Raw genomic sequence first — 25,494 nt, forward strand, 5'->3', positions numbered from 1 at the left:
ACGCCCCATCCCCCTTCACAAACAGATGTTGCCTAGAAGGCTTTATGAGGAGCTTATTTGAATAGTCCATCAATCAACAACAATCTTCGGTGGAGTCTGTCATTTTTCCTCCAATCCTGTCATCAACTGTCTCACCGGTGCCCTCCAAGATGAAAAGATCCCAGCATTGTATCACACCATTAGCACTGTGTAAATATTACATGTTTTCCCTGGATATGCTAGTTAGCATTACTTCCACCTTGTGGCTTCATTATTTTTGAAACGCTCAGCTTTGTCGATGATTGCAAGGCATGACCTACTTCTGGGACGCTCTGTCTCTGTCTCTATCTCTCACTGTCTTTACTTCCTCACTTTTCTTCCTCATTTACTCGTTCTGTACTTCCTTTTCATTCTCTCTCTGCCACTACACCTCATTTTCTCCTCACACTGAACCTGTCTACCTCTTTCTTTGTCATTTATTCATTGTCTTTCTCCATTTACTGCCTCAGCATCACCTTCATCCTTTTAGTCTGTCTCTTTTCTGCCTCTCTGTGACTCATCTTCTTCTCTCTCATGCATGCATTCTTTATTTCTCAATTTGTCTCCCTTCCACAACCTATTATTATTTTTCTGTATTCTCACATCCCCCCCCTCTCTCTTTTTTTACCCCTCCTTCCTCTCTATTCTCCTTCTCTATGTTTTTATCCCTCTCTCCCAGCACCACGTGGGTCACAGAGGGAAACATCGCGAGCAGTAGTCCCTGCTGAACAATTACCATGCAAAGCAATCCAAATAGAGATGTTTGCCGAAAACAACATGTGTGTAATTACTGCTTAATGAGGCCCTTGTCTCAGGCAGAATGCCCAATTAGACTGCCGATGAGAAAGCCAAGCCAAGGCCTACTGAAGAAAGAGAAGAAGGGAAAGAAAGAGGGGCAGGGAGGGATATATGGAGAAGTAGAGAGAGGTTGTAACGAGGAGAGAGGGGAGTGGAAAAAGAAAGATGGAGAGAGTGAGAGAAAAGAGAGAGAAAGGGAACAACAGAGAAAGAGAAGATGATTTCTGCAGTAAATGTGGAGTAATGGCAGAGCTGATAGCATTGAGCCGAGGATAAATTGGCATTTTAAGTGGGAGAGCGAGGCAAGGCAAAGGAGAGCTATCGAGAGAAGAGCAGGGGGAAACAGCTTTACATTGCAATATATGGGCAGCCATGTTGAAGCACAAAATGGCTGACCTTTCCAGGCTGTCTTTGGCCTTTTAGGGGAGTATTATACTGCAGATGTAATTGCCGCACATGAGCATTGTCTAATTTTATTGCCTCCCTTTAGAGATGAAAGAAACTGCTGAAAGGCTTTGCATTAAAAAATTCAGTTAGCCAAATAAGCTAATAGGCTACACAGGATCAGGCAGCGTTCTGTATTTGGAAATGACGATGCTCAGTGACTGTGCTCTCTTCTCACACGAGAGAATATTATCTTAAAGATGTTTTTAAAATGGCTTCACGTCACCAGTGATATCAAAGTGGATTTCAATGGAGTGAAATTGCTCAGTTAGGCGAGGACAATTGGCTTTCATGTGAGGAGGGAAGAGTTTATTGCAGATGTGTCACCAAGGTCAACATCACTTTGGCCCTTTCAGTGAGAAACTGTCACTTTGCACTGCTTTTTTGTCAGGTCAGCTTTATTAAGCAAATTAGCATCTGTAGCTCTGAACAATTAGCCAGCATTCACTTGAGATAAATGTGTAGTTTTACCTGCTGGTGTAGGGCTTGTGGATTAATCACGTGAGGTGTGAATGTGGTTCACATGCAGCGCTTGTCTCACTTTCTTGTTTGCGTACGTGGTTGAATGTAAATGTAATCATTAGAATAACCAAGTGAATCCTCAAAAGGGTTTCCATGATATGCATCGTTAACCAACCATTGCCCTGAGGCTGGCACTCATTCCCTCGGCTGTTCTCCTGCAATAATGTACAGTAATTTCTCTTTCTCACCACTCTCATGCTCATTTAGCCACTTGGACTTTTTTCCTGTCTTCCAGTGTAGATATTAGATTTCCCCCTGAGGAATTCTGCCCATTTCCGTCCATTAGTCTACCTAGTTATTGTTTTTAGCAGGTATATCTTATGATCCATTTGTGTTCGCTCATATCTAGGGTGTGTTTATCTTTCAAGGCTTTGCTCGCTTTCTCTATAGGCACAAAGCGGACCACCCCAAATGAAAAAGGGCCCCCTGTATCTTCACATCTGAGGAATTTGACGTGGAATGCTGTCTAGTTTGATCATGTTGTCTCTGCTGTCTTTGTGCATTGATATCTCATAGAATGACCTCAGTCAAACAAAAAGGGGGCTCTATTTCACACGTCAGGTTTCTGTTTGTGTTTGTGTTCATGTTACGTTATTATCCAGTCCAGTCAAGGTTCGTTCCATTTGCTGCAAGCGTGGTATGACAAAGTTTGATGTCTTTGAAAGCCAAGGGTATTTTACAATGCAGCTCATCTTAACATGGTAGCAGTTTCTCAGTCACCTTGACACTGCACAGGTTCAGCTGCCAAGCCTTTTGTGTGGCAGAATCTAATTTTCTCTGTAGCTAAAAACAGAATTTGTGTCCTTTATTTATATCACGCTCAACGCTGATATCAGTAGGGAATTTTCAGGTCTTTAGCCTACAGACACACTATACAACAGAGCTAGCATGTTGCATGTAGCGCTCCAACTGTGACCTGGTGTTGTTTTACAGTACCCTCGGGGGTCAAGGGCCATTTGTAGTGTCAAACAGTGTTGTGCCACCTGCAGCAAGTGATCTTTCAACGCCCTATTAGCTCCGTCCTGAAGACACAGCATGCTCCGCTGTGCGCCCTTCTCACTCACACACACACACACACACACACACACACACACACACACACACACACACACACACACACACACACACACACACACACACACACACACTTAACACAGGGTCCAAACAGACAGGCACACACACACCCTTTACTACTGTATGCACTCACAGTTTCATTCACACTCATTCTCTCTCAGACACACAGCGGTGCCCACAGGGAAAAGCCCATCTCCCGTCACTGTGCTCATGTAGCCTAATTACCAGGCCGCTGACGAGCAGTAATTACCCACGCTGCCATGCCACCACGAGGTTTAACCAAAGTGACAAAGTCATTAGTCTCACACTTCAGGCCACCCGTAAAGAGGCTCCTTTGCACCTCCTCTGCGGCCCCCAAATCTTTCAAAACCCTTCTTGCTAACCATGTTTATTTCTTCTTTCTGTTTCTGTCCACAGTTTGATGGTGACAACATGTACATGAATGACAATAACCAAGAGTTTCGGTCGCCAAACCAGGTAAGACCTCCCACGTATTTTCCTATGAACCCCTCAGACTTGTATAAATAAACATGTGCAGAAGCTGTCGTGTTATTAGCTACAGTTTTGCAGCTGTTGCCATTTAACAAGAACTGTTAATAGAATGATATGTTTTGTTAGGAGTCGGAAAATAATAAATGAATATCAAGCTCCAATAAACGAGCTCATTAACCAAATGAAGTTGGTTGTAAATTGAGTCAGTGGTAAAACTGGAAAATAGCTACATTTTACAGCTTAATGTTAGTGGAAAACATTTGTCGCAGCAGTTTGTGATCAGCCTGTCATCATTAACTACTGATGGTTTCCATGTTAAATGACATCTTAATATTGACTTTGTGATAAACTGAGTCGAAGAAGTTTCTTAAAAGTCTTCCTACACCAATTGGTAAGTTTCCTAACGGATGATTAAAACGTGCTAAAATTCTCACTTACAATCTGTGAGGAGCTACATACAAAATAAATCTATTACCACCAGAACTTTGACATTTCTCAGAAACTATTCGATGGACAACCAGAAAATGAAGCATACTTACTTTGGTGCCATACATATTTCTGTTGCACAACCAGCAGGTTTACATTTTTGTACTTTAGTGCCACCATCAGGACAAACAAATGTTGTCAAATAATTTTGTTTGCAACCTCAACTGTATTTTCTTTGTTGTGCTTATCAGCATATGTTATCATGCTAACAAACTAAACTTAGATGATGAACGTGGTAAATATTATGTGTTTGTATTCCCTTTTTTTAATGAGCAGTAGGTCTACAGTATCGCTTCACAAATCCCAAGATCAAGTCAGTATGTTCGAATACATTTTTTAACGGTTGCTTTCATTGTCGTCCAGCATCTAATCCTGTTTTGCAAACAAGATGGATCGCAGCTGCATTATTGTTTGATGGCTCTTTGACAACATCAACATTTATTTGTTGTCTTGGATGGAAATTGTCCGTAATGGATATTAAAATGTTCAGTTTGTCGGATCATTTGATCTCTCAAGCTATGTTAGGCAATATTAAGCCCTGAAATTGGAGCATTACTCTTAAAGAGGCGTCCATTACTTTGACCTCCTCTTGCTAAGTTGGAACAAACACGTAATTCCCGGTAAGCTAAAGTATCACTTAAACCTCACAAAACATGTGATGTTTGATAGACGATTTTATCCAAAGCACATTAACATTACGTATATCTTTTACATCAGAGGGATTAAACCATCAACGCTGACGGTGTTAGTGCAATGTCACTAACACTCACAGATAACCCGGCACTAACATGATGTCACCGGCCCCGGCTCGTTGGAGTGCTTGTCCTAGTCTGGAGCGGCACAGTCAGTGAGTTAGACAGGCGCCGCGGCACTGAGTGCTCCCAGCTGGTAGACGGGAACACATGGCCAGACATATGGCAGAATTTGGAGCTCCAAGATTTGTTGATCCGGCAGCGATGCCTTCATGTTCTGACAAAACACGACGAGGTGGAGGCTCCTCGTCGATTAGCGCCTCGCCAAATACTGTCAGAGAGTTATGGGACAAGGCCAATAGGCCGAGGACGCATGGGCACACACACACACACACACACACACACACACACACACACACACACACACACATACACACACACACACACACACACACACACACACACACACACACACACACACACACACACACACACACAAAACACACATAGTCATACTGTAATAGGTGACAGTTTCTCTGACACAAAGTTATTTGTGCACATTTAGCACATGCTCAAAAGGACGTCATTCATTCCAGTTTTTTTTCACTCAAGGTGCAAACTATACACACACTGTATGTTCATACTTCTATACCTCTTCTAAAGCCCACATTTCCATAATTATTTCCCTTACCTATAACCCCTAAAAGTAACAATCACCACTACATACCCCCAATTCTAACATTAAAGGACTAATTTACAGAAAAATACATGTTTCATGCCTGAGGAACATTGAGATTGCTGCTTCTGAATCTTCTGCTACCATCGAAATACAATTGAGAGCAATTAGATGTAATATGTGGTCCAATATGCATGAAAAATTACCACCACTTTCATTTCTCGAATATTTGTTGTGGTTACTCTGAAACAACAAACCATCCTTGCTCTAAACTATATTAACTGGAGCTACCTTCTTAAAAAGTGGCTATTTTTTTTTCATTTGTAGGAACTGACCCTTAAAATAATCTAATTATAACATTTACCCTAAAACCATCTGTAAACCCTCAAACACCCCTTTGAAGATGTCACGCCCAGCCAAAATGTCCTCACGTCCCAAAAATGTGCTTACTCCCAGGGTGTAAAAGTTAAATTGGTCCATGCAAAGATTAACGAACAGGAACATAATGTATGTGCACATTAACACACACACACACATATACCCTCATAAACCCTCACACACACACTCTCATAAACTCTCACACACTCATACACACACCGTCATCCTATAGCTATAAGGTTGTCTCTCCTTTGATGTTGGGATTGAGTGACTATAATGAGGGGTCGAGTGGGAGCTTTAGCAGCTCATTGTCTACTTATAGCACACATCACAGACTATGAGGTCCGTCGTTGTTAGCCACGTTTCCTTGTCTGCCCTAATTATGTCACTTTGCGTGCGTACATGGGTGTGAGCTAATTGGGATAAATGTCCAGCTTTGTAGTTTCTCTGCTGCAGCGGTCATGTGTCAATCATCGACACCCTCTCCAGGTTTGTGTGTCAACAAATACCTTCTTAGAGGATAAGGCAATTTGTGCTTTTCAAAACATGCCAGTTGCAGTTGATGCTCTGTCAGCACCGTCAAATAGAAGCTTACTCACCAGTTCTGAATAGCCCTTTCAAAGACACAGTTCACATAGAGAGGATTTAATTTGCAATTCAGAAGCGGTAGGATGGGCACTAAAGCTTAAATAAAAGGTTAAATAGCTGCTGCCCCTAAAAACAAATAACTGATTGGTTAGCACTGATCTCTAATATCTAGACAAAACCTTTTCATAACAATAAAAAACACCCTTGACCCACATAGCGATTGCCAACTCGCTAAATTCTAGTTGTATTTTGCAAAGGTTTATGCACATGTATTTTCCTCTGGTGTTGCGATTTTGACCAGAATGAATAATTCCTTTGGATTTAAACTTCACTTGGGTAAAGCCATGTATTTGTGCCTGAAGTGGTTAACATTTCAATATCTCCAGAAAATTCCATATCTGAGGAATCTTTGCATTTTCTTTGAGTCATCCAAAATTAATCAATCTGACTGCTTGCGTGGCATGTGAGTCATTTATGTCTTAATTGATGCCTAATTGTATGCATTAGCTGTGCACTGGTTTGTCACATACAGTTTTGCTTTTGAAGTTAAATCAGACAAATGAGATGTTCAAATATGGAATCATTTTCTGCATCTATTTGAAATGGTGATTACTGTCTGATAATTATGCTAAAAACATTCCACCGTTTATTTACATTAGCTGCGTTTGTAAAAAATAAAAACAAGCAATGTCATTACCACTATTTCTCCTTAGTTTATTCTGCAAACAGCTCTGCAGTAAGACTTATTTAAACGCTTCTGAAGAAAATGTGCAGGAGAGATACAGCACACAACGATCAAACATGTTGTAAAAGAAGTAGCCTGTAGTCCTTAACACTTTGTTGAGATGCCCACCGTAGCCTTTACATGATGTGTGTCTGTGAAAAGGTGCATGTAGCCAGAACAGAGCTCCTTTGTTTTCATGTCTGGGGTCTTCCACAGCGTACGCACTGAGGTAACAGTTTGACACAGCCAGGAGATTGCGTTACACATAATAATCTCTGGGCTTTTAAAAAGAGAAAACCGCTAATCAGAAACAGCTTTAAAGGGGCCGTTTAGTGTATGCTTGGACACAATCTGTCCATTCGAACAAGATGTTTTCAAGGCTTTGAATACTTTCTGGTCAAGATATGCGTATGAGCTTCACATATGTAGTTCCCAGACGTTTTGATGATATTGATGTTTACCATTTGGTTCATCTGTTGAGGTTTTAGCCTATATGCAAGTGTCGTTTATTACTGGCCACACATAAGGCTACAAAGGGGATAGCTTATTGAATTAAAGGTTGTTAAACATATATATATCTTTATATATATATAGATATATATATATAGAAATTGACTGAGGATCTTCTTGTAACCCATACAGAGTTTAAATCACTCACTTAGGCTGGTTTCTAGTTGCTTGTTGACTACTGAGTTGGTTATTAAAACAACTAAGCCAATCAGAGCTTTCTTTTGAGAATGGGGACGGCTTTTTTGTGTTGTTATAATTACACATACAGAAATGATAACTCGTCAGCATCAATCTTTTCCCTACAAAAACGCAATGCACCATAAATAGTTATTGCAAAATAAACCCTTCCTCCCAAACGCCCTACTTCAAAAGGATATCAGGCTGAATAAAAAGTTGAGAGGACAATTCAGTCTCATCAGGCTATCAAACACATGCATCCAGATAATGCTGACTGCAGTGTATATTTTTGCAGTACTAGCTGCATGAGAATAATCACAGACTAACCAAAATGGCTGCCTTTAACCACGCCCACACATATTCTAAGGACAATTACCGTTCCCCCATTTAGATTCATATCAGGCCTGACCTGTTTGAGCGATTGTACAGACTTGTTCCTCCGTGTATATTTCTGTGTTTTGGCTGGCTTATCTTCACCCTATAATCAGTCTGTGGAAGCATGTCCATGTGTATATGTGTGCATATGATACATTAGTGAAAATTAGAGACAGGAAAGGGTTGATTCAAAGAAATAGCTGGTTAGGAAAGAAAAAACAAGACACTCAAAATGACTCTCCCTCATCCTCTCTTATGTTCTACTTGTTGCATTTTGCACCGAGAGAAAACTCAGGGGCCTCTGGTCTGGAGATGCAGCAGGTTTCCGCCTGTTTGTGCGTCTGTTTTTTCTGTTTCCAGGTGTCGTGCTGAGCCGTGAGTCTCTATCGATTTGACCGGCTGCAAGAGAACAGTGGCTGATGATCGAGATTAGAATAGAAACCTCACCGATTGGATAAAGGCGCTCTCCTTGTGTTTCTTTTCCTGTCGTGTTTATTTTTGTTTAACTCCTTTCTTTGGTTTTTCACCAACGTTCATCCACCCAACTCTTTTCACCCGGAAATGTAAGGCTCTCTCTATCTACTTAACTTTATATATATAATTCTTACATCATTTGTTACGTTTAATTCACTTCAGCTAAGTTGAATGAATCTTTATTGGCATTATGTTTTGATCAAAAAAGCTTCTAAAGCATACATGTACAAAACATATAATACACAGCTAATCAACTTGAATAACTACAATGTCAAAAAGACAATTTTCTTTATGAGAATATAAGTGATATTAATTCTGAGTTAACGTATTTTGAATGTATTCAATCATTCTTAATTCTTCATTTCATTGCAGTTCTGCTGTACTGCTTGAAACCACATTTATAAAAAAGAAGAATTATTCCTTAAATGAATAGTAATAATTGCTAACAGCTGCTAGCTGTGGCTTAATATTTAGCATACCGACAAATTGCTATGAGTGTCCAGCTATTCTAAATAAGAAAAAGAAAAAATAAATGATTATGTTTTGTCATAGAGCCATTCATATTAATCCATATGTTATTTGACCTATAGGACTAATCTATGTCCCCCACACATCGCCCCCTCTCTCCCCTCTCTCCCCCCTCTCCCTCGCTCTCTGAGGCAGAGACACCTCAGTACACCCTGGCACCGCACACCCAATGTGGGCGATGCTGATGTGAAAAGGCACCGTTACTTAACAGTGACTCACAGTGCACCATTATACCCCCACCATCACAACTGCAACACTCTCCTCACTTCCCAACACCCCCCCCCCCCCCCCCCTCTATACTTTAGTGAATGTGTTTCTCTTTCCATCCTCTATCCGTTGCATCTCTGCAAGAAAAGTTAGGGGGACATTTTAAGACAAAGGCTGGAAAATGAAAATTGAGGGTCTGAAAACGCCAACACACATCTCACTCCTCTTTGAGGCCGTACGGAGCCGCTGGCAAGGTCGCGAGAATGAAGTAGAGATACATATTGTACGGTGTGTATTTAAATTTCAAGAGAGCGTACGATTTCAGCAGCATGGACTCAGGCTGAAAACTGCTTCCTGCTCTAAACCAGCACTGTGGGCACAAATATCTGAAAACAATGCTGGAGGGACATCAGAGGAACATCGCCACAACATACACGCCCATGCTAGGAGGGATGTTAAGTTACAGTTGTGAGCAGGGATCGGTTCTTTATGTAGGTCAGTCCATGTCAGCCAATAAGTCCAATTACCATCACACTCTGAAATTGAACATGCAATGACCTCTGCTCTGCTTTCATGGAGCTGAATGGATGGAAATCAGAGTAAGGATGTTAAGGGAAGAAGAAAAAAGGATTTATTGAGAATTAAGAGATATATGTGAGAAAACAGCAATGTGAGGGATTCAATGTTTTGTGAAATATTCCCGTGTTTCTAGAATATGAACAGACTCATGTTCCCTATCTGTTGATGGCTGAGGTTTTAATGAACATCAAAAAGAGCCTCTGTCCCACTCTTTTGTGGTATTTCCTACTCATATCAAACCTCGCAAAAAAGCAGCTCTCCCCCCCAAAAAAAACAGCAACTTATCAGCAGCGAGAGTGCACTCAATGATTCATACACTCTTTTAGGAGAACTTGAAACCTCTATTTCTGTCCCAGCCTCTCTGTATTTGCTGCACAGCGGAGCAGATGGATTTAGTGGGACTAAGTAGTTTGATATTTCTATTGGTTTTCTGCATGTATTTTCACTCCCTCTTTCCCTCTCTCCCAGTGATCTTTCTCATCATATGGAGACCAAGGTCATGGCTGATTGAAATATAATAGAAGTGTAGACATCTGGCCTAATACTGTGGGAAGTTAAATCTATTTTAATGGCCCCTGCCGCAGTGGATTCTCTCTGATGCACTCTTGCGCTTCACTGACAGTAAATCACAATGTTCTCTTATTACCCTGACTGGAATGAGGGCATAGAGAAAGAACAATGAGGGATCCACATCATTTGTTTTCACCCCTCCCTTGCTTTTTCCTCTCCTCTCCGCTCCTCCTTTCCTCCCCTCTCCACTCCGTTTGCGACTCATAAAGCAAGAGGCTTAAAGAGAGTGACATCATGAAAATAAAAATAAAGGGGATTATAGGCGAGCTATTGTGCCATATGTGATTACTGGGGCTTCCATGTTCCCTGGGGGGGGATGAGTGACTACGAGACAACATATTTTATTTATTTATATGATTCTCTTTAATGAATAAGAATATGAAATGTGTCTCAGAATATAGTATTGCCCCCTTAAAAAAAAGAAAACATAGCCTTTGGTCCAAACATTAAAGATTTCAGTTTCTCTCTGTTCCGGTAAAAAAAGATCAGAAATATTCCTGAACCCTTCGTCTCTGATCTGTTAACTGTGAGGTTTTTAAAAAAATATATGAAATCGACATGAATGTGCAGCATCTGACCCTTTTCACACCTTTTAGAAATACTTCCTTTGCAGCGGTGTTTTTAGAGTTCAGGTGAAAAACCAGCACAGGTCCACCCACATCTGCAATGGAGAGTCAGGTCTTTTTTACCCACCTAAATGAGATCCATTTTGATGTGACATTTGAGAGAAGTACAAGTGCACAGGGGGGGCATAGAAGAGGTTAGCACACTGCTCTGCCATTGGTCCGAGCACAACCACAGCCTACCTTTAGTAACAGACGCTGAAAATGACCCTGAGCTACTATCGTGGTTAAACCCCCCCCCCCCCCGCCTGCCTTACACACTTCACTTATCCCAGTTCTGTCTTGCTGTCAGTCAGTCAGGTGGGTCTGCTTTCCCATTCTCCTCCTATTGTACCATTCTGTCTGCTTCCCCTGATACATCACCCAAATGGGGTTTCTTGTCGTTTCAAAGCCAGGTCAGATAGCCTTTGTGGACCCTGCAGTCCGTCGCTGTAATGGTCACTTCTGCAGCAATGTTCAACACGCGCCTGATGATGAGTTTGATTTCTGCCCTTTTCTAGGCTTTGCAAGGTTGATCTTTGAAGGTGAATTTTGAAATCCTGTAGGATGTTTAAAAGATTTACTGTTGCCATCCGTCTATCTGCAATACACCGAGTGGACGTGAATACCTTTATGTATGCATGGCCAGCTGTTGTTTGTCGCCAAAATCATGCTGCTCTGTCATTTTTGTGCACAAAGTAGCATATGGCTGGATGACTTTCTATAGGACACTGTCTACTCTTTCAAAGTTCTAAGGTTTATGACGCAAAAAGAGTTTCCTGATTCTAGTTATTTTCCAAACCATATCAGTGTTTCAATACACCCCCATCAGCCATGACAGGCTCTCCGGTGTAGTGTGCAACATTTTCATTCTGCTCCCGTTGACGAACACATCATAGTTCCCAGGTGAGCTGTCTTCCTCTAAACACCTCATAGGCCACAGATGACTCCATCACCGTGCTAATGACTGCATCTCATCCTCCACATGTGTCCAGAAAACTGAGCTAATTAATTTGTTTCCACTTAAGATAACTTAATTACTTAAGATAACTCAACAAGGTGGAGCTCACAGACTTTTCATCCTACAGTACAAGCGTACATGTCAAGGTGAAATCTCAAGTTGCTTAGCTTTGCCTTGCTAAAGATTACTACAGCATGTACCACAATATTTGTGAATCTAACATACTGTGAAAATGTTCACATAAGGGCTGGGCAATGATTAAATATAATAATTTAACATCTTTCAATGTTATAATATTGTGAAGAAATCAGTGATTAAGATATTTTAATCACAATTCAATTATCTAAATTGATAATAAAGCACATATTGAAATGTACTGTATTCAAGCAAGATTCAATAACATTGTACTGAGTGTCATTATTTTGATTGAGCTTGGGACAGCTCAGTGGTTTATTAATTTAACGCAAATAGGTTTTATCTTAAGCTAATAAAACAATGAGTATAGTAGAAAAAAGTATGGATCTTATTCGTAAAACCAATTTTTTTATTAATATTTCTGGTTTAAATGATCTTACATCAGAAGTCATATATGTTTTGTCAGTCTGGATCTTACAAAGATATCAAACTCAACACTGTTCCCTTTGGGTGAATCATTTTCCGCCTTTTTCTTCTCAAAGAACCAGGGTCTGCTTTATGTACGATGATTGTCAATATGCCTGGAAGCAACATCTCACATCTATAAACTACGTTACAGCAATATGGTGTTTTGATGTTGAATCATAACTGAAGCTTGGTGCTTTATCGTGTTGATGATAGAGAAAGAGAATAAGGGAAGAATTGATTTGTAGATACTTCAAAGTAACATCCTTGTCCAGGAAAATGACAGATTTGCTTAAATTTCACCTTTGGAGGGGAGATGGGGTGAGGTGAAGGTTACAGAGATGGCTGAATCAACATTTGGTGTTTCTTTCTGACCCCTTTCTCTTTTATCCACTCTCTGTCCTGAAAGACAGTATATTTATGAATTATTTATATATGTTTGAAAATATTAAACTTGTGATGTCCTTGTCCCGTGTCTTATCTTCAAGGGCATCATAAGAAGCTGTAAAGAAAATGAAAATTCACCAAAGGGATGGAAGGCACGGTCGTAAAATAGCCTCTGACAGCATTTAGATCTTGTTACATAAAGTCAACGTGGTAAATTACTCATTCCTGCCAAACAAGCCTCTCCATCTCTTTGATTTCCTCGTTAGAGCGATTAAAACGGGTTTAACCCCAGTCGAGCACCCTATCTATAGTTCTGCTCGTTTTGTATTGCGTCCGTTTATAGTGAAACACCACCGTTTCTGTACGTGCACATGTCAATGAGCTGTAGGCAGTTTAACCGAAGACTGATGTTCCCTTCTCAGATTATTCCATTTTAAGAGTCCTGCCAAATTACATTTCTGGAAAAAGCTGTTTCATTAGTCATTTCTTTAAATGCTCAAAATCCTGACGAAGACCCATAATGTTAATGTGAATTACAAAATGTAATCTAACTATGAAAATGTCTCTTAATCTTTACCAAGTGGTCTTAACCTAACCTGGTGCCGGAATATGACACGTGATGACGATTAATCTGCTGTCAATTCATAATTGTCTGACATGAAAAAAGGATACAACTCCAGAATGATGTCTTCAAGTATTTCGTTTTTTTTTAAAACACAAAGATATCCAGTTGGTTGTTAAAAGTATGAAGGGCAGCAAATGCTCACATTTAAAAAGCTGTGATAAGATGCACAAACCAGTGAGATGTGTTTATATGTGTTTATTAAATTAAACCTAGGGCATTTGCTTGTTAACAATAATAACAAATGACAACAAGAATAAATGTGAGACAACAAAAACACATTTGCAAAACCTTTGTCGTGGGAGAAGGAACTGTCAGTGATAATATTTCTGAGCAAGCACCAAGAGTGAGTGTTATGGGAAGAGAACACAGCACATCACCCCCTGATAGTAAACATACTCCCTTTTATAATATTATTTTCTCCCTAATGATAGTGCACATTATGAGACTTTTATCCTATCTTCAAGCACCAGTTCTGCTTGTGAGGACATTGTAGCCGTTCCTCGACGTTTCTCGCCATTTGTTTGCTAAAAGTATTTGTTTTCAAGATGAATTGCTGCACTGGCAGGCGAGATGACAGCCTACACGAAGATGATATTGAATTGATTTCTGAAATGTTGCAGAACGGACTAGTTGATGTGTACCACGAGACATGAATAATAAAAATTCTATTAAAAAGCTCTTGAATGGCTGACACTGGAATATTATTTGTGATGATTAATTTTCTTCAGTCATTATAAGGGGAGTTGGCATCAGATTGCCTCTGACAAAATTGCTTTTCATTCCCTGGTGAATACCCACAGTATGCTTTTTGAGAGCACAAACCATATTTCTCTGCGTAATATTATGTCAAGATAGGCCCAGGAAAAGACAAGCACGGGCTCCGCTCATGTATCACCCTATTAGTACCATACAAATCTGTGCTGTGTTACCCCGATGGGTGTATTCTTGACATACCGGACACATTTAATAATGAGAAATGTGAGATTTGTTTAGTCCAGTTTTTCTGTTTCTAAAAATATGATTGGCATTATAATTATGAGATTATAAAATAGCCACTAACTTTAAGTGTCAATGGTGTTTTTCCACATAATTAATTTGATTAACTGTAATTTAAAGGCGTGCACGCAGACAGTTTGTTGCTTTAAAGCTGTCAAGATTTCTGAAGCAAATTATTCCGTACGGCAGCTGTTGTTGTCTAACTCTAATTAATTTGCTGTGTATGTTTGTGTTGAATTAATTCTTTACACTTTTGTAAGCGCAACAATTTGCATTTCTAATTATTTTTATTTCCAGCAAAACAGCCTGAATTGACTGCTGCAGTTCAGTGTCTGCTGCAAACACAAATGTGAACAACAAAGTGCAACAGGTGCATTTAAAAGCCAATTATGAAGCTTTTTAATTACTCTGGAACATCCTTTGTTGGCTGCGTTGTAACTGAAGCTAAGTTTAAAATGTTGTACGACTATAAAGTCGTCTGGTTTGGCATGTTTTTCTTAGAGATTCAAACCAGCCTACTTTTTTATTTATGCTATAACTAAATGTGTCATGTAAAATCACCTCTGTGTGCTTCCTCCCACGTTCTGAAGATATGCAAATGACTGCATGGGTTACAGACTCTAATTTGCCCATACAGATGAAAGTCAATCCGTGACCTGTCGTGGCATTTTCCTTTTGTTTTATTAATATATGTTGGGAACAAATCATCCTCTTGCAACCCTGAAAATTACGTCAAAAAGAAGTAAATTAGTAAAGGTTGCTGTGATTGCAGTTCTTAAAAAATATTTTCTTTGCCATTCCAGAGCTACTCCAGTCAAGGCCGAGGCAGTGGCGGAGGTGCTGGGGATGAAGACTACGAGATCCCCCCCATCACACCCCCCAACCATGCCGACCCCTCTCTGCTGCCACCTCATGGAGCACGAGTCCGGCTACCCCTTCCACTCCATGCCTCACAACGGCCTGCTCAACACCTACTCCTACCCCGAGCTGCCCGCCCTCATGATGTCCAACATGCTGGGTCAGGACACCCACCTCCTCTCGGGGCCTATGCACTCGGTGAGTACATCTTTTTTTTTTCTTTTCTGTCAGTCCCCTTTTAGCTGCAGCCCTTTGTGATCGTGCAAGTCAAGCGCTGTGGTGGGCTATTAGCCTCCGTGGTCAGGGGGCTGGGAGTCAGCCAGCAAGTCAGCGCAGAGAACATTTCCTCTGCAGGTTTCACATGTCGGTGTCATAGAAAAGTTCAGTCTATTCAAAATGTTTCCAAAAAATTATTGATCCTATGATACTCCATTGAAACATGTGTAAACAGCCGCGCAGCAACGAAACAGTAAAGTAAGTAATTATTTCCCGTGCAGCTCTCAATATTCTCCATTTATTTTTTTCATAATAGCAAAGTGGTTTTCCATTAGAGTGATAATTAGCCCGGTTAGCGGCCAAGGAAGCTTAGACAGTGCAGCCTGAGCAAGGGCGGTCTTTACATGCAACATAAAATGAGATAAATGCAGAGCGCTGCTGCCTCCTTAACACCCAAACCTTCACAGCACAGCTCCTGTAATATCTATTCAGCTACAAATCTCACAGATTTGCATTGCGTCAAAGTGAGTTCAAAAAGGGAGCGAGAAACACCCGCGCGCACATTTTCATTCGTTCTGATCGGCAAGCAAAAAAAGTACCGGGAGTGATGGGGGGGGGGCAGGTTTTGAACAGAACATCTTCACAAGAAGAGGTGCGATATCCCTTGTCAGCTGATTTTTCTTTTCAAAGGATACTGGAGGACACCCACTCCCCCCTCCAGTAAAGGGACTTTTTCTTGTGTTAAACATGCTCAGACTGAACATATAAACACCCCTGGCGAACACATTCAAATGCTTTAATCATTGGATCGAACCAGATGAATTATAGATGGCCTGTGTGGTGAATTATTCAACGTTATATACTTTCATCTGACATAAATATTACTTTTTTTCTCTCTGCCCTCCATCATGAAATTATGCTTTAATGTGAGCATCCGTGGACATTTATCCTCCGCTAATCAGGTCTTATGTGATTTTCAGAATCAAACTGCGTAAGTTGCAAGCTCCTTTTTTTTTTCCGTGGGTGGTAACTAAGGCCTCCATTAAAGCCAGTCTTCAGGATTAGGTCACAATCCATTGGATACTGCTGGCTGAATATGCTGGTTACAGGAGAAAGATGTTGTTGACTGGAACATTTTTAGTCAATCTGCTTTTTAGTGCTGATAGCTGGTTTGAAGGAAACCTCTACACTCATTTGGATGAGTTGATTTTAAAGAAAGCAAACATATAAACTGGATTATTTTATGCACTATGTATAAAGTTCATTTCATGTAATGTCAGTGCACCAGTATTTGTAACAAAGCAGCCCTTTCTGGCCAATAGTCGTAGAAGGAAACGGAGAGGGAGTGCCTGCTTCTTAAACAGCTTTTGTTTCACCTTTGCAATTATTTATTTTCAAATAGCCCTTCAGGGTAATGTTCCATTTTCTTATTTCACACCCCCTTTTCTCATAAATGAACCGTCATTGCAATAAATCACGGCACAAACAGAGACTTGCACACACTGTGAAAGGTCCAAAGATTTATGTAACACATTCATGTTTCCCACTTCCACATTTTAGTACTACTCTAGCAGAGCCTGGCTAATAATAGCCGCTATTAATATTTCTTGTTGCCTAGCAACCCCAGCAAGTAATAGCTTACTCTGGAAAAATAGATGACCGATAAGGAAGAAGGAGGGGGTTGGTGGGGCTTGGAGTGGGGGGGATTCAATTCATTTATTATCTCCTGGGACAAGAGGAGCTTATTTCTGAGGCTGCGGAATAGGAAAGTAGGCTGTATATTGAGAAATATTTTAAAGCAATTGGAGATGACGTTATTTTCATTTTGGTTCCATTAGGGATGTTTCATTTGATGCTTCCCCAACAAAGTCAATTAACCATAATTTCATACTGATAAAAGTATAATAAGGAAGATTGAATGTATGCTTGCTGACTGCTTAAACAATACAAGGGAGGATGGAAATGGCTCTCAGTGTAACCAGGGTCAGCAATTAACAGAAAGCCTTTACCTTTGATGTATTGTATTAACAAAAACCTTTCAGCAAACCCACAAAATTGGAGGAGATGGAAAACCAAAACCCTAATCATTCGACAGTCTTCTTTTACCGTTGCTGAAGGAGCAAATAAAAAGTCAACAGCGTTACCTTAAGGATACACTCCTCTTCAATAAAAGCTCTCCTTCAGAGCACATATAAACCTCCTACAAGCACAAGCTCAGCTGGAGCAACAGATACGCTTCATCTCAAGGGATGTTGTTGCTGGTTTTTGTACAACATTTAGCCCGAGGCTAAAGCTCTGTAAACTTCTCCCTGCTTTGGGATTTTCTTTTTCAGCGCACATTGATTCTACAGCAAACACAGTTAAATCATTAGAGCAGTGAGAGCAGCAGATTGACCATCATCTTCATGCTGCATACTGTACGCGCATGATTTTGCATTAGTTTGTCTTGATAGCTTAAGAGTCTGTAATTTCTGCTCATTCAGAGCTCGCTTTATAATAATCTGATTATTTCTGCCATGCAGAACAGCATATGTCTCTGCAAGAGCCCTGTTTTTTCCAGATACATTTATTCTGTCTGACAACCTCCTCTTTTCCATCTAATTATGAGTCCACAGGCAGCAGAAATATTATCTGGTGTATCAAAAAGATGTGTAACGGAAGATAAAACGGGTGTCAAATACATAGATTGAGTTTAAGCACATTTCAGAGCTTGAACGTTTGATGAAAATGGAGGCTTGATTTTTTTTTTTCATTTTCAATTGAAAGCACAGGCAGGTGTAGGGTTTGATCCTTTCTGCTGCACGGGTGTGTTGTCTTAACTGACAGTTTTGAACCTTTTATCAGACTTGAAATTGCACCATTTACAAGACTCCGACAAGTAAAAGGATCAACATCAGCGTTATAAAAGACAGAGCTGTCAATCAGAAATGTTTACATTCTCTGAACCCCTCCCCACAACGCTGACCTATACTCTGTCAGCTCAAGGAAGAAAGGGCCACGTCTTGAATGACTGGACCGCGAAATGTAACATGCCTTCGTGCGAACGCTCATCGTGGAGGAGAAAATCCCTATCTCACCCTTAGCTGTCAGCGTTCCTGCCACCCCGACGCTCAGGGAAGAGGTGGCACCCAGGGGTCTCATGTTCAACAAGCCCCCTGATGGTTCAGGTCTGACTGAGGTTTTAGCCTGGGGGAGATGCAAGCAAGATCTAGCGCTTTGAAAAAATAAAGGGGGAGGGACACTCACCATAAGATGGTAATGAGGGGTCGTGGAGGAGTTTGCCGAATGGCCCCAACATGGAGCTTTGAGGGGCGCCAGCACGTTTAAATATTGAAACAGAGCAGTAGACCCTGTCTCATTACCGGTGTAATGAGGCTGTTTCGGGAGGAGGAAAGCCCCTGCTGTCAAAAAAGCAGCTGCCAGTTTTACAAGTTTATGTCACACACTCAGTCAGATGACTCCTGGTGGGGAGTTTTCAGTTTTGTTAAACATGTGGTTACAGATTAATATGTTTGGCAAGATGTGTGACAATCTATCAGCAGTCCATTTTTAACGTTACACTCTTCTGAGTGTTTTTATAAATGTTTAGGATACATTAACATTTTTGGGGTGTTTTTTTTATCGATTTATGTTGCACTTTATTGTACATTTGTCTAGCAATTTTAGCATTTATTTTCTGGCCACCTGATGGAAATATGTGTAATAATCACTCTCTTTTAACGCTGAATCAGATTCAATCATCCCCTGAAAAAAGATGTGGGTGTTTGGTTGCTATATGTGTTACTTTCCTTGGTAAGTGCTAACTTACTGTTAGCAAAACTGACAAATTACTGTTGGGGGTGAGTTTGTACGATACGTACGGTTTGTCAGAGCAGTTTTCCTGAAAACTATACTGCTGCTGAATACAGGGTTAACAAAAGTCACATTTTTCAAACAATACATTTTCAGGATGTAAAACAAAAAAAAAAATGTGATTGAAATGCTGCAGATCTCTTGGTTGTATAGCAAATATTTATTAAGTGGAGCTCCAACTTTAGAAAACAAAACTGACCTCAAAACAGCCTATAGATAAGTCACGACGCAGAAATACTGAGTATATTATTCAGCGCAATAGTGCCCATTACAGTGTGCTTGCACTGTGTATGTGTTTGCCTTCATTTCCAGGATCAGTCTTCAGTCACTGATTGCTACAAGGTTATGTGAGCTTGACTTCATTTAATCTGCGAAAGGACATTTATTTTGCATCACTTGGCATTTAGGACATAGACAGCGGGGGGAAAGGCCATAACCATTTTAATGCAGCAACACAAAAACTATATTGACAGCTGTGTTTATCGACAGCGCAGGGATAGTTAGATAGAGGCCAATTCAAGCTATTAAAAAGATCAGAGTAAGCCTATCAACATTGTACACAAACCCGTGAAACAGGTAATATTCAGACAAAAATATTGACATGAAAATGCAGTGAAAGCAAACGGGTGAAAAATAAAAAAGTGATCACAGTTAAATCCAGTGACCTACTATCCTACTATCTAATCAGAAGAACTGCCTTAAAATAAACTTTATCTAAAAGAAAGAAATGTCACTGAAAATTGCAGTTTGACTTGACTTCACATGCTCACTTCAGCTGGATTACTTGTTTTTTAAATTGAAACAGCAATCTTTTTTTTCCCACTGTAGGTTTTAGACATATCTCATATGACCCGCTTGCTCTGCTGCCTTTCACTGGGATAGATATGACATCTTGGTGACGTTCCCAGATAAATCACTTTTGTAACAGTAGAAATGTTTTCTGTTGTGGCTTTTCATTTCACAAAAAGACAGATGCCCTTCAGTGCTACACTCCACAACAGGGGTGAACAATGTGTCTTGTAGTCGTCAAGAGAAATGACAGCAAGATAATTGGTAGGGCACTCCCGTTTCATTTAAACCGAAACAAATAAGCATCCAAAGAGAATTGTGCTTTAAAAAAGTAAAGCTTTGTTTTGTGCAGCTTATTATGCGGGCTCCGGAGTGAAGTAATGAAAAGGAGTATTAACAGATTGAGCATTAAAAACAAATGCACATTCATTGCAGCTCATGAATATTCATGCCGCTAATTCAAATAACCTTAGGCGACTGTTACGACTAATGAATATTTAAAACAGCTCGGTCACAGAGATTTGAACATTGCATTACAGCTGACTTTTTGAGATCATCTTGTACAAGGGTAAACAATTAGGAAAGGCAAAAACAGATTTTAGTGGTGATCAAAATACATCTGGAAAACAATATCTCATGTTGTCACATTAGTTGCGGGACATTGACGCTCTAAAGGAAACCATAACGACATGCGAGAGGACAACGAGGGGGGAAGAGTCGCCCATAATCATAACTATTATTTGATTAATCAATTAGTAAGTTCACTGAATATTAATCAACAATTATTTAGAAAATCTAAATAATTTATAAAGCTAAAATACAAAATAATTGCCATTAGGTTCAGCTTCAGAATTGTAAGAATATGCTGCTTTATCTCAGCTTTTTATGGTTTTGAATGAATAACCTTTAAGATTTAACAGATGGGTAACTTTCAGAAATGCATTTGTCACTTTTTTATTTTGTGTAGACGACAATTTAAAAAACGTAATCAAAAATAAAAATATCTCAAGTTGGAGACCTAATCAAATTTGACGTCAGGAAGGTTTGAACAGTCGGAAAGGAAATGCAGCTAAAGAACGGCGCAGACTGCTACTCACCCGCCGAGGGACCTGGGGGGCGACGAGACATGTTTACATTTACCACGCTGGTTTTAAAACAGCCCGACACCCGTAAACGCTGCGAGAAGGAGAATCCCGTACTGCCCACTTAAAAGGAGGCCTCGGCTGCTTCCTTTGAGGGATCAGCGTGGTGACTCGTCCTCCTCGCCACCACCGCAACGCTAATTAGGCCCACCACAAAGCCAGCCTGTGGGGATAATGTCCCATTATTAGAGTCATTTGTTTCAATTAACCGCTCTGTGATTCTACAATAGCACGCTGCGGCCCAGTGCAAAGAAACCATTACTCTCGCCCAAGGAACTACTGAGGTTTAGGACAAGAGTGTTTGTAAGACGGTTACGGATACCTGCTCCTGCCGGCGGTGGTGCTGCCTAACTCCAAATACTGCCCAGTCACACAGTTGTTTCAGCACGGAATGGAGCAAAAAAGTGCCTGTTAATTTGTTTTAAACAGCTCTAAGAGAATGGTTCGGGGATTTGTGTTGAGTTTAATTCACTTTAGAACTGGATAACACATTTCCCTTAAGCTGTAGGCTGTTCCCTTTAACATACTGAGACCATTGTGGTGCGCTGAATTACTATTCTGCTACTGTATACTTACTCTATACTGCATCCCTAGTCATTTTTAGACCGCAGTGAGGGAACATCCGGCGCTTTCTGAATTTCTTCTCCTTTTTTCTCTTCATGCATTTCTCTTGTAACTCTAACATGCTTGTGAAAGATGTGAGGAGTTTTACTCATTTATTTCCCTCACATCAGTGGATAAAGACAACAGATTGCCTTGACAACATTTCCCCCCCCCTCCTCTATCCGAGACTTGGGAAACAACAATTAATCTCAAGCTTTTATGTCCGCCAACAAGCGACCCTTGATAATAGCAGTTTGTACTGTCTGTGCACTAGCATACTGCTTTCTGTTGGTCACAGCTGGAGGCTGAGTGAGCCGACTGGTTGCAGGTTGCATAAGGCACGACTACCAGAGAGAATATGACTGTGATTTGTTGCCTGATGTAAGAGGAATAACATCAGGAAAAAGCTTTTGTATAAATGGCTTTGATGTCAGTTCTTCTTCAAGCAGCAAAAAAACATTGTGTCGACAAAAATTAACTTATTTTTCAAAAACATCACTCTTCCCTGATAATTTGCATATTGTTGTTAGCAGCTGCGGGCTTCTTTCTAAACCACCCTAATGTTTTTGGACACTGAACAGCAGTGGTACAAAGAGGTATCATCTCTAAATGCTCCTGAATACAATATTTTAGAACTCTTTTAGGTCCTTTCAATACTAGATAATGGAAACTTCGATTGTTACCAAGAGGTTGCTGCCCTGTGATGCCTCTGTTGCCAGGCTCTCTCATTGGCTTTCTCCCCCCGCTGCGCAGATGTTTACAAAGAGACATCACCAGCTCACATTAAAGGGTTCAAGTTGTCCCCTCGGGCTGTTGCTATGGAAATAACCCTGCTATGGTCGCTCATTCATGTTTGATTAATTGTTTTTCCCTTTCTGTGCTGTTGCCTCTACAAAGACCTCATCACGGGAACATTTCATCTTGAAAACAAACAATAGAAAAAGATGAATATGTCCAAATCTCTTTTATTTAGACACTGAGATATTCTCTCCTCCTGCTCTGTGGACATTTTGTGAAAAATATGTGGTGATAAAAGCCTTAGAAATTATATAAGTGTTTTATTAATGTTAATAAAGCATTGCCTGTGAAGCCATACAATCATAAATCCTTTTTTATTTTGTTTCCCAGACCTACCTGGATTGAAGATAAGCATTTTGCCTTTCCCCCCTCTTAAATTGCACAGTGCAGCAGTGCTGAGCTACAGCAACCCACTGGGGCCAATTAGGATGCCAGCAGAGCCAGGAAGTGCATAGCAGATGCTTTTGCCACTATTTATTAAAATCCAATCTGCGGGGGCCCCTCCAACAGCTCGTTAAACTACCGTTAATCTAATTAGCTCTCACTTGCCACTGTTTTCACCACATTACCAAATACAAGGGCCTCGACTTTGCAATTTAGGCTGATTAAGTAGGTCCAGTGCTGTTAGGCAGGGCTCAAAGGGAGGAGCTCCTTAGAGCTGTCAGTCATTTCCCAGAGTCAAGAAAATCATGCTGCTTAGTTCAGCAATGGCTTTGGGCTTGAGTTTAAATCAAGATATCTGCCATAGGAATATTGGTAGAAATCAAATCCACATTCCCTGCTCAGTAGTGCGAGCCCACATGTTTGAAAACACTAATGAAATACTCCACATCATAAAACCCTTGTATATTTGTACTGGCATGACACCAGAACTGGATACAAATTCCATAATGGGCTCTTTATGGATCAGGTCTATACGATTCCCACTGATGTCCTTTCATGTCTTTTAGATCACAATCATGAATCTGCACTTCCGGTTCATTATTGTTTGGTCCGGGCTGTATTTTATTTGATGAGTGCTGCACTCTGGACAAGGGCCTGGTTTTACTCAGAGATCTGTGCGGCGGCTTTGACATGCCGTCCTGCTCATTGCTTACAGATGGGCCGTCTGACATGGAGCTGTAATCGCTTCCAGATGAGTCGGGCATGGTATATATATTCTAAGATGTATTTTAATCCATCAAGCCTTCATGGTGAACTAGATGATGGGAATACACAAAGGTAAAGGGATTGTAAAACTAATTGACAGGTAGTGCAAATGTGAAATGTAACTTTTAGTTTATCTTGACTTTCACACATTCAAACAATTTAAAAAAGGATCTTGTATTTGGATCTCCATCCATGACGTGTACAGGCAAGTCTTAGTTTAAAGAAAGTCGAATCATTCGGATCTCAACCAGCTTTGTTTACGTTCTCATCTTGCCTGCCAACATTTTGTAAGGCCACAATCTTGACAGCATTACACACAGGGGCACTTTGAAATGTGATGTGAAACCTATATCTAAATAACAACGAAATGCATCACATAAAATCCAAAATGTAAGCCCATATGATCCCATACCCTAATTATGGAAACTTAACAAAGACTTGCTTACTCTATTTCAAACCCCACTGCAGCATGTATTCTCTGCTGCTCTCAAATCATCAGATTATAGTCAGGTTGAGAGTTGTTTAATGCATTTCAAATATATGATGTTGGAAAAACATAGTTTTCGTCATTGATCATACATTTTTGTTATCCCTGCATCCAGAAAATGCAGCTAACAAATGGGGGGGGGGGGGGGAAACATGCTTTTACATTTTTAAACCTGCTGACTTTGTAGCCACTCATAAAAGGCATGTGCCACAGTAACTCTGTGCTCGGATGTTTTTGTTGCACTACACAACCTGCAAGTTAGAGCCGGTGGTAAAAAATTGCAGAAAAATTATATATGGCATCTTGAAATTACATTATTCTCACTGCTTCTTCTCTAACCATTGCCATTTATCTATTTATAAACCCACAAAGGCTTAGAGTCTGTAACAGCTGCACTAAGCCGTGCTTCTCTCCAGTATTCTGGTGCGGAGAGGTCCGTGTTCGCGCTGTCGAAGAGATTTATTCCACTGCATTACATAAACATTTTTTAGGAATATAAAAATCACTCTGAGGGAATGTTGGACTTTGACATTTTTAATCAGGTACATCAAAACAGTGCTCAAAACCTAACTTTGATGTTTTTTAACAGAACATGCGGTCTGTAAAAGCCTCTTACGCTGTGTCTGAATCCAGTCTCTAATTCACTCATTGTTCACTAACTGTATTTTTAAACACTCATCTGTTACCTCGGCAGTGAGATGTAAATTGAGATATGTTATTAATCACGATCTTGGTTCATCACTGACAGGTGTAGTGTCTGATGACTGTAATTTTTGCATCATTGCATTGTGGGATTCTTTGTAGAAAGTAGTGTACATTACATAGAAACATTTGTGTATTCGTATTGTGGGGATTATAAAGACCATTCATTTAGATATAGCCTTTAATAGAAAATAAGTCCTTTCTGACAAAGCCATATACTTTAATCAAAGCCAAATAACTATTTTTATTCAAAATATACTGCATCTAGTAGGCTTCTGTCATGCCTCTTTAAATGAAGACTTTAAAAAGTTCAACATTTAAGGAGTTCAATACCGAGAAAAAACATGTTAAATGTGGTCTCATTATTCGAAAGTCCCCTAGTTAAAACTACTTTTACTAGCTCTTTCCAAGTCAC

General features: G+C 40.2%; 1 protein-coding gene across 1 annotated transcript in view; it reads left to right on the plus strand.

Moving 5' to 3' along the window:
• LOC117494385 (thymocyte selection-associated high mobility group box protein TOX-like) overlaps positions 1–25,494 on the plus strand; it is a 71,192-nt gene that overhangs the window by 32,335 nt on the left and 13,363 nt on the right. The window contains 3 exon segments of the mRNA XM_034145280.1: positions 3,274–3,333; positions 15,287–15,388; positions 15,390–15,539. Of these exon segments, the coding sequence (XP_034001171.1) occupies positions 3,274–3,333; positions 15,287–15,388; positions 15,390–15,539 (312 nt within the window).

Source organism: Trematomus bernacchii, unplaced genomic scaffold (genome assembly GCF_902827165.1).
Source record: "Trematomus bernacchii unplaced genomic scaffold, fTreBer1.1, whole genome shotgun sequence".
Taxonomy (NCBI): domain Eukaryota; kingdom Metazoa; phylum Chordata; class Actinopteri; order Perciformes; family Nototheniidae; genus Trematomus; species Trematomus bernacchii.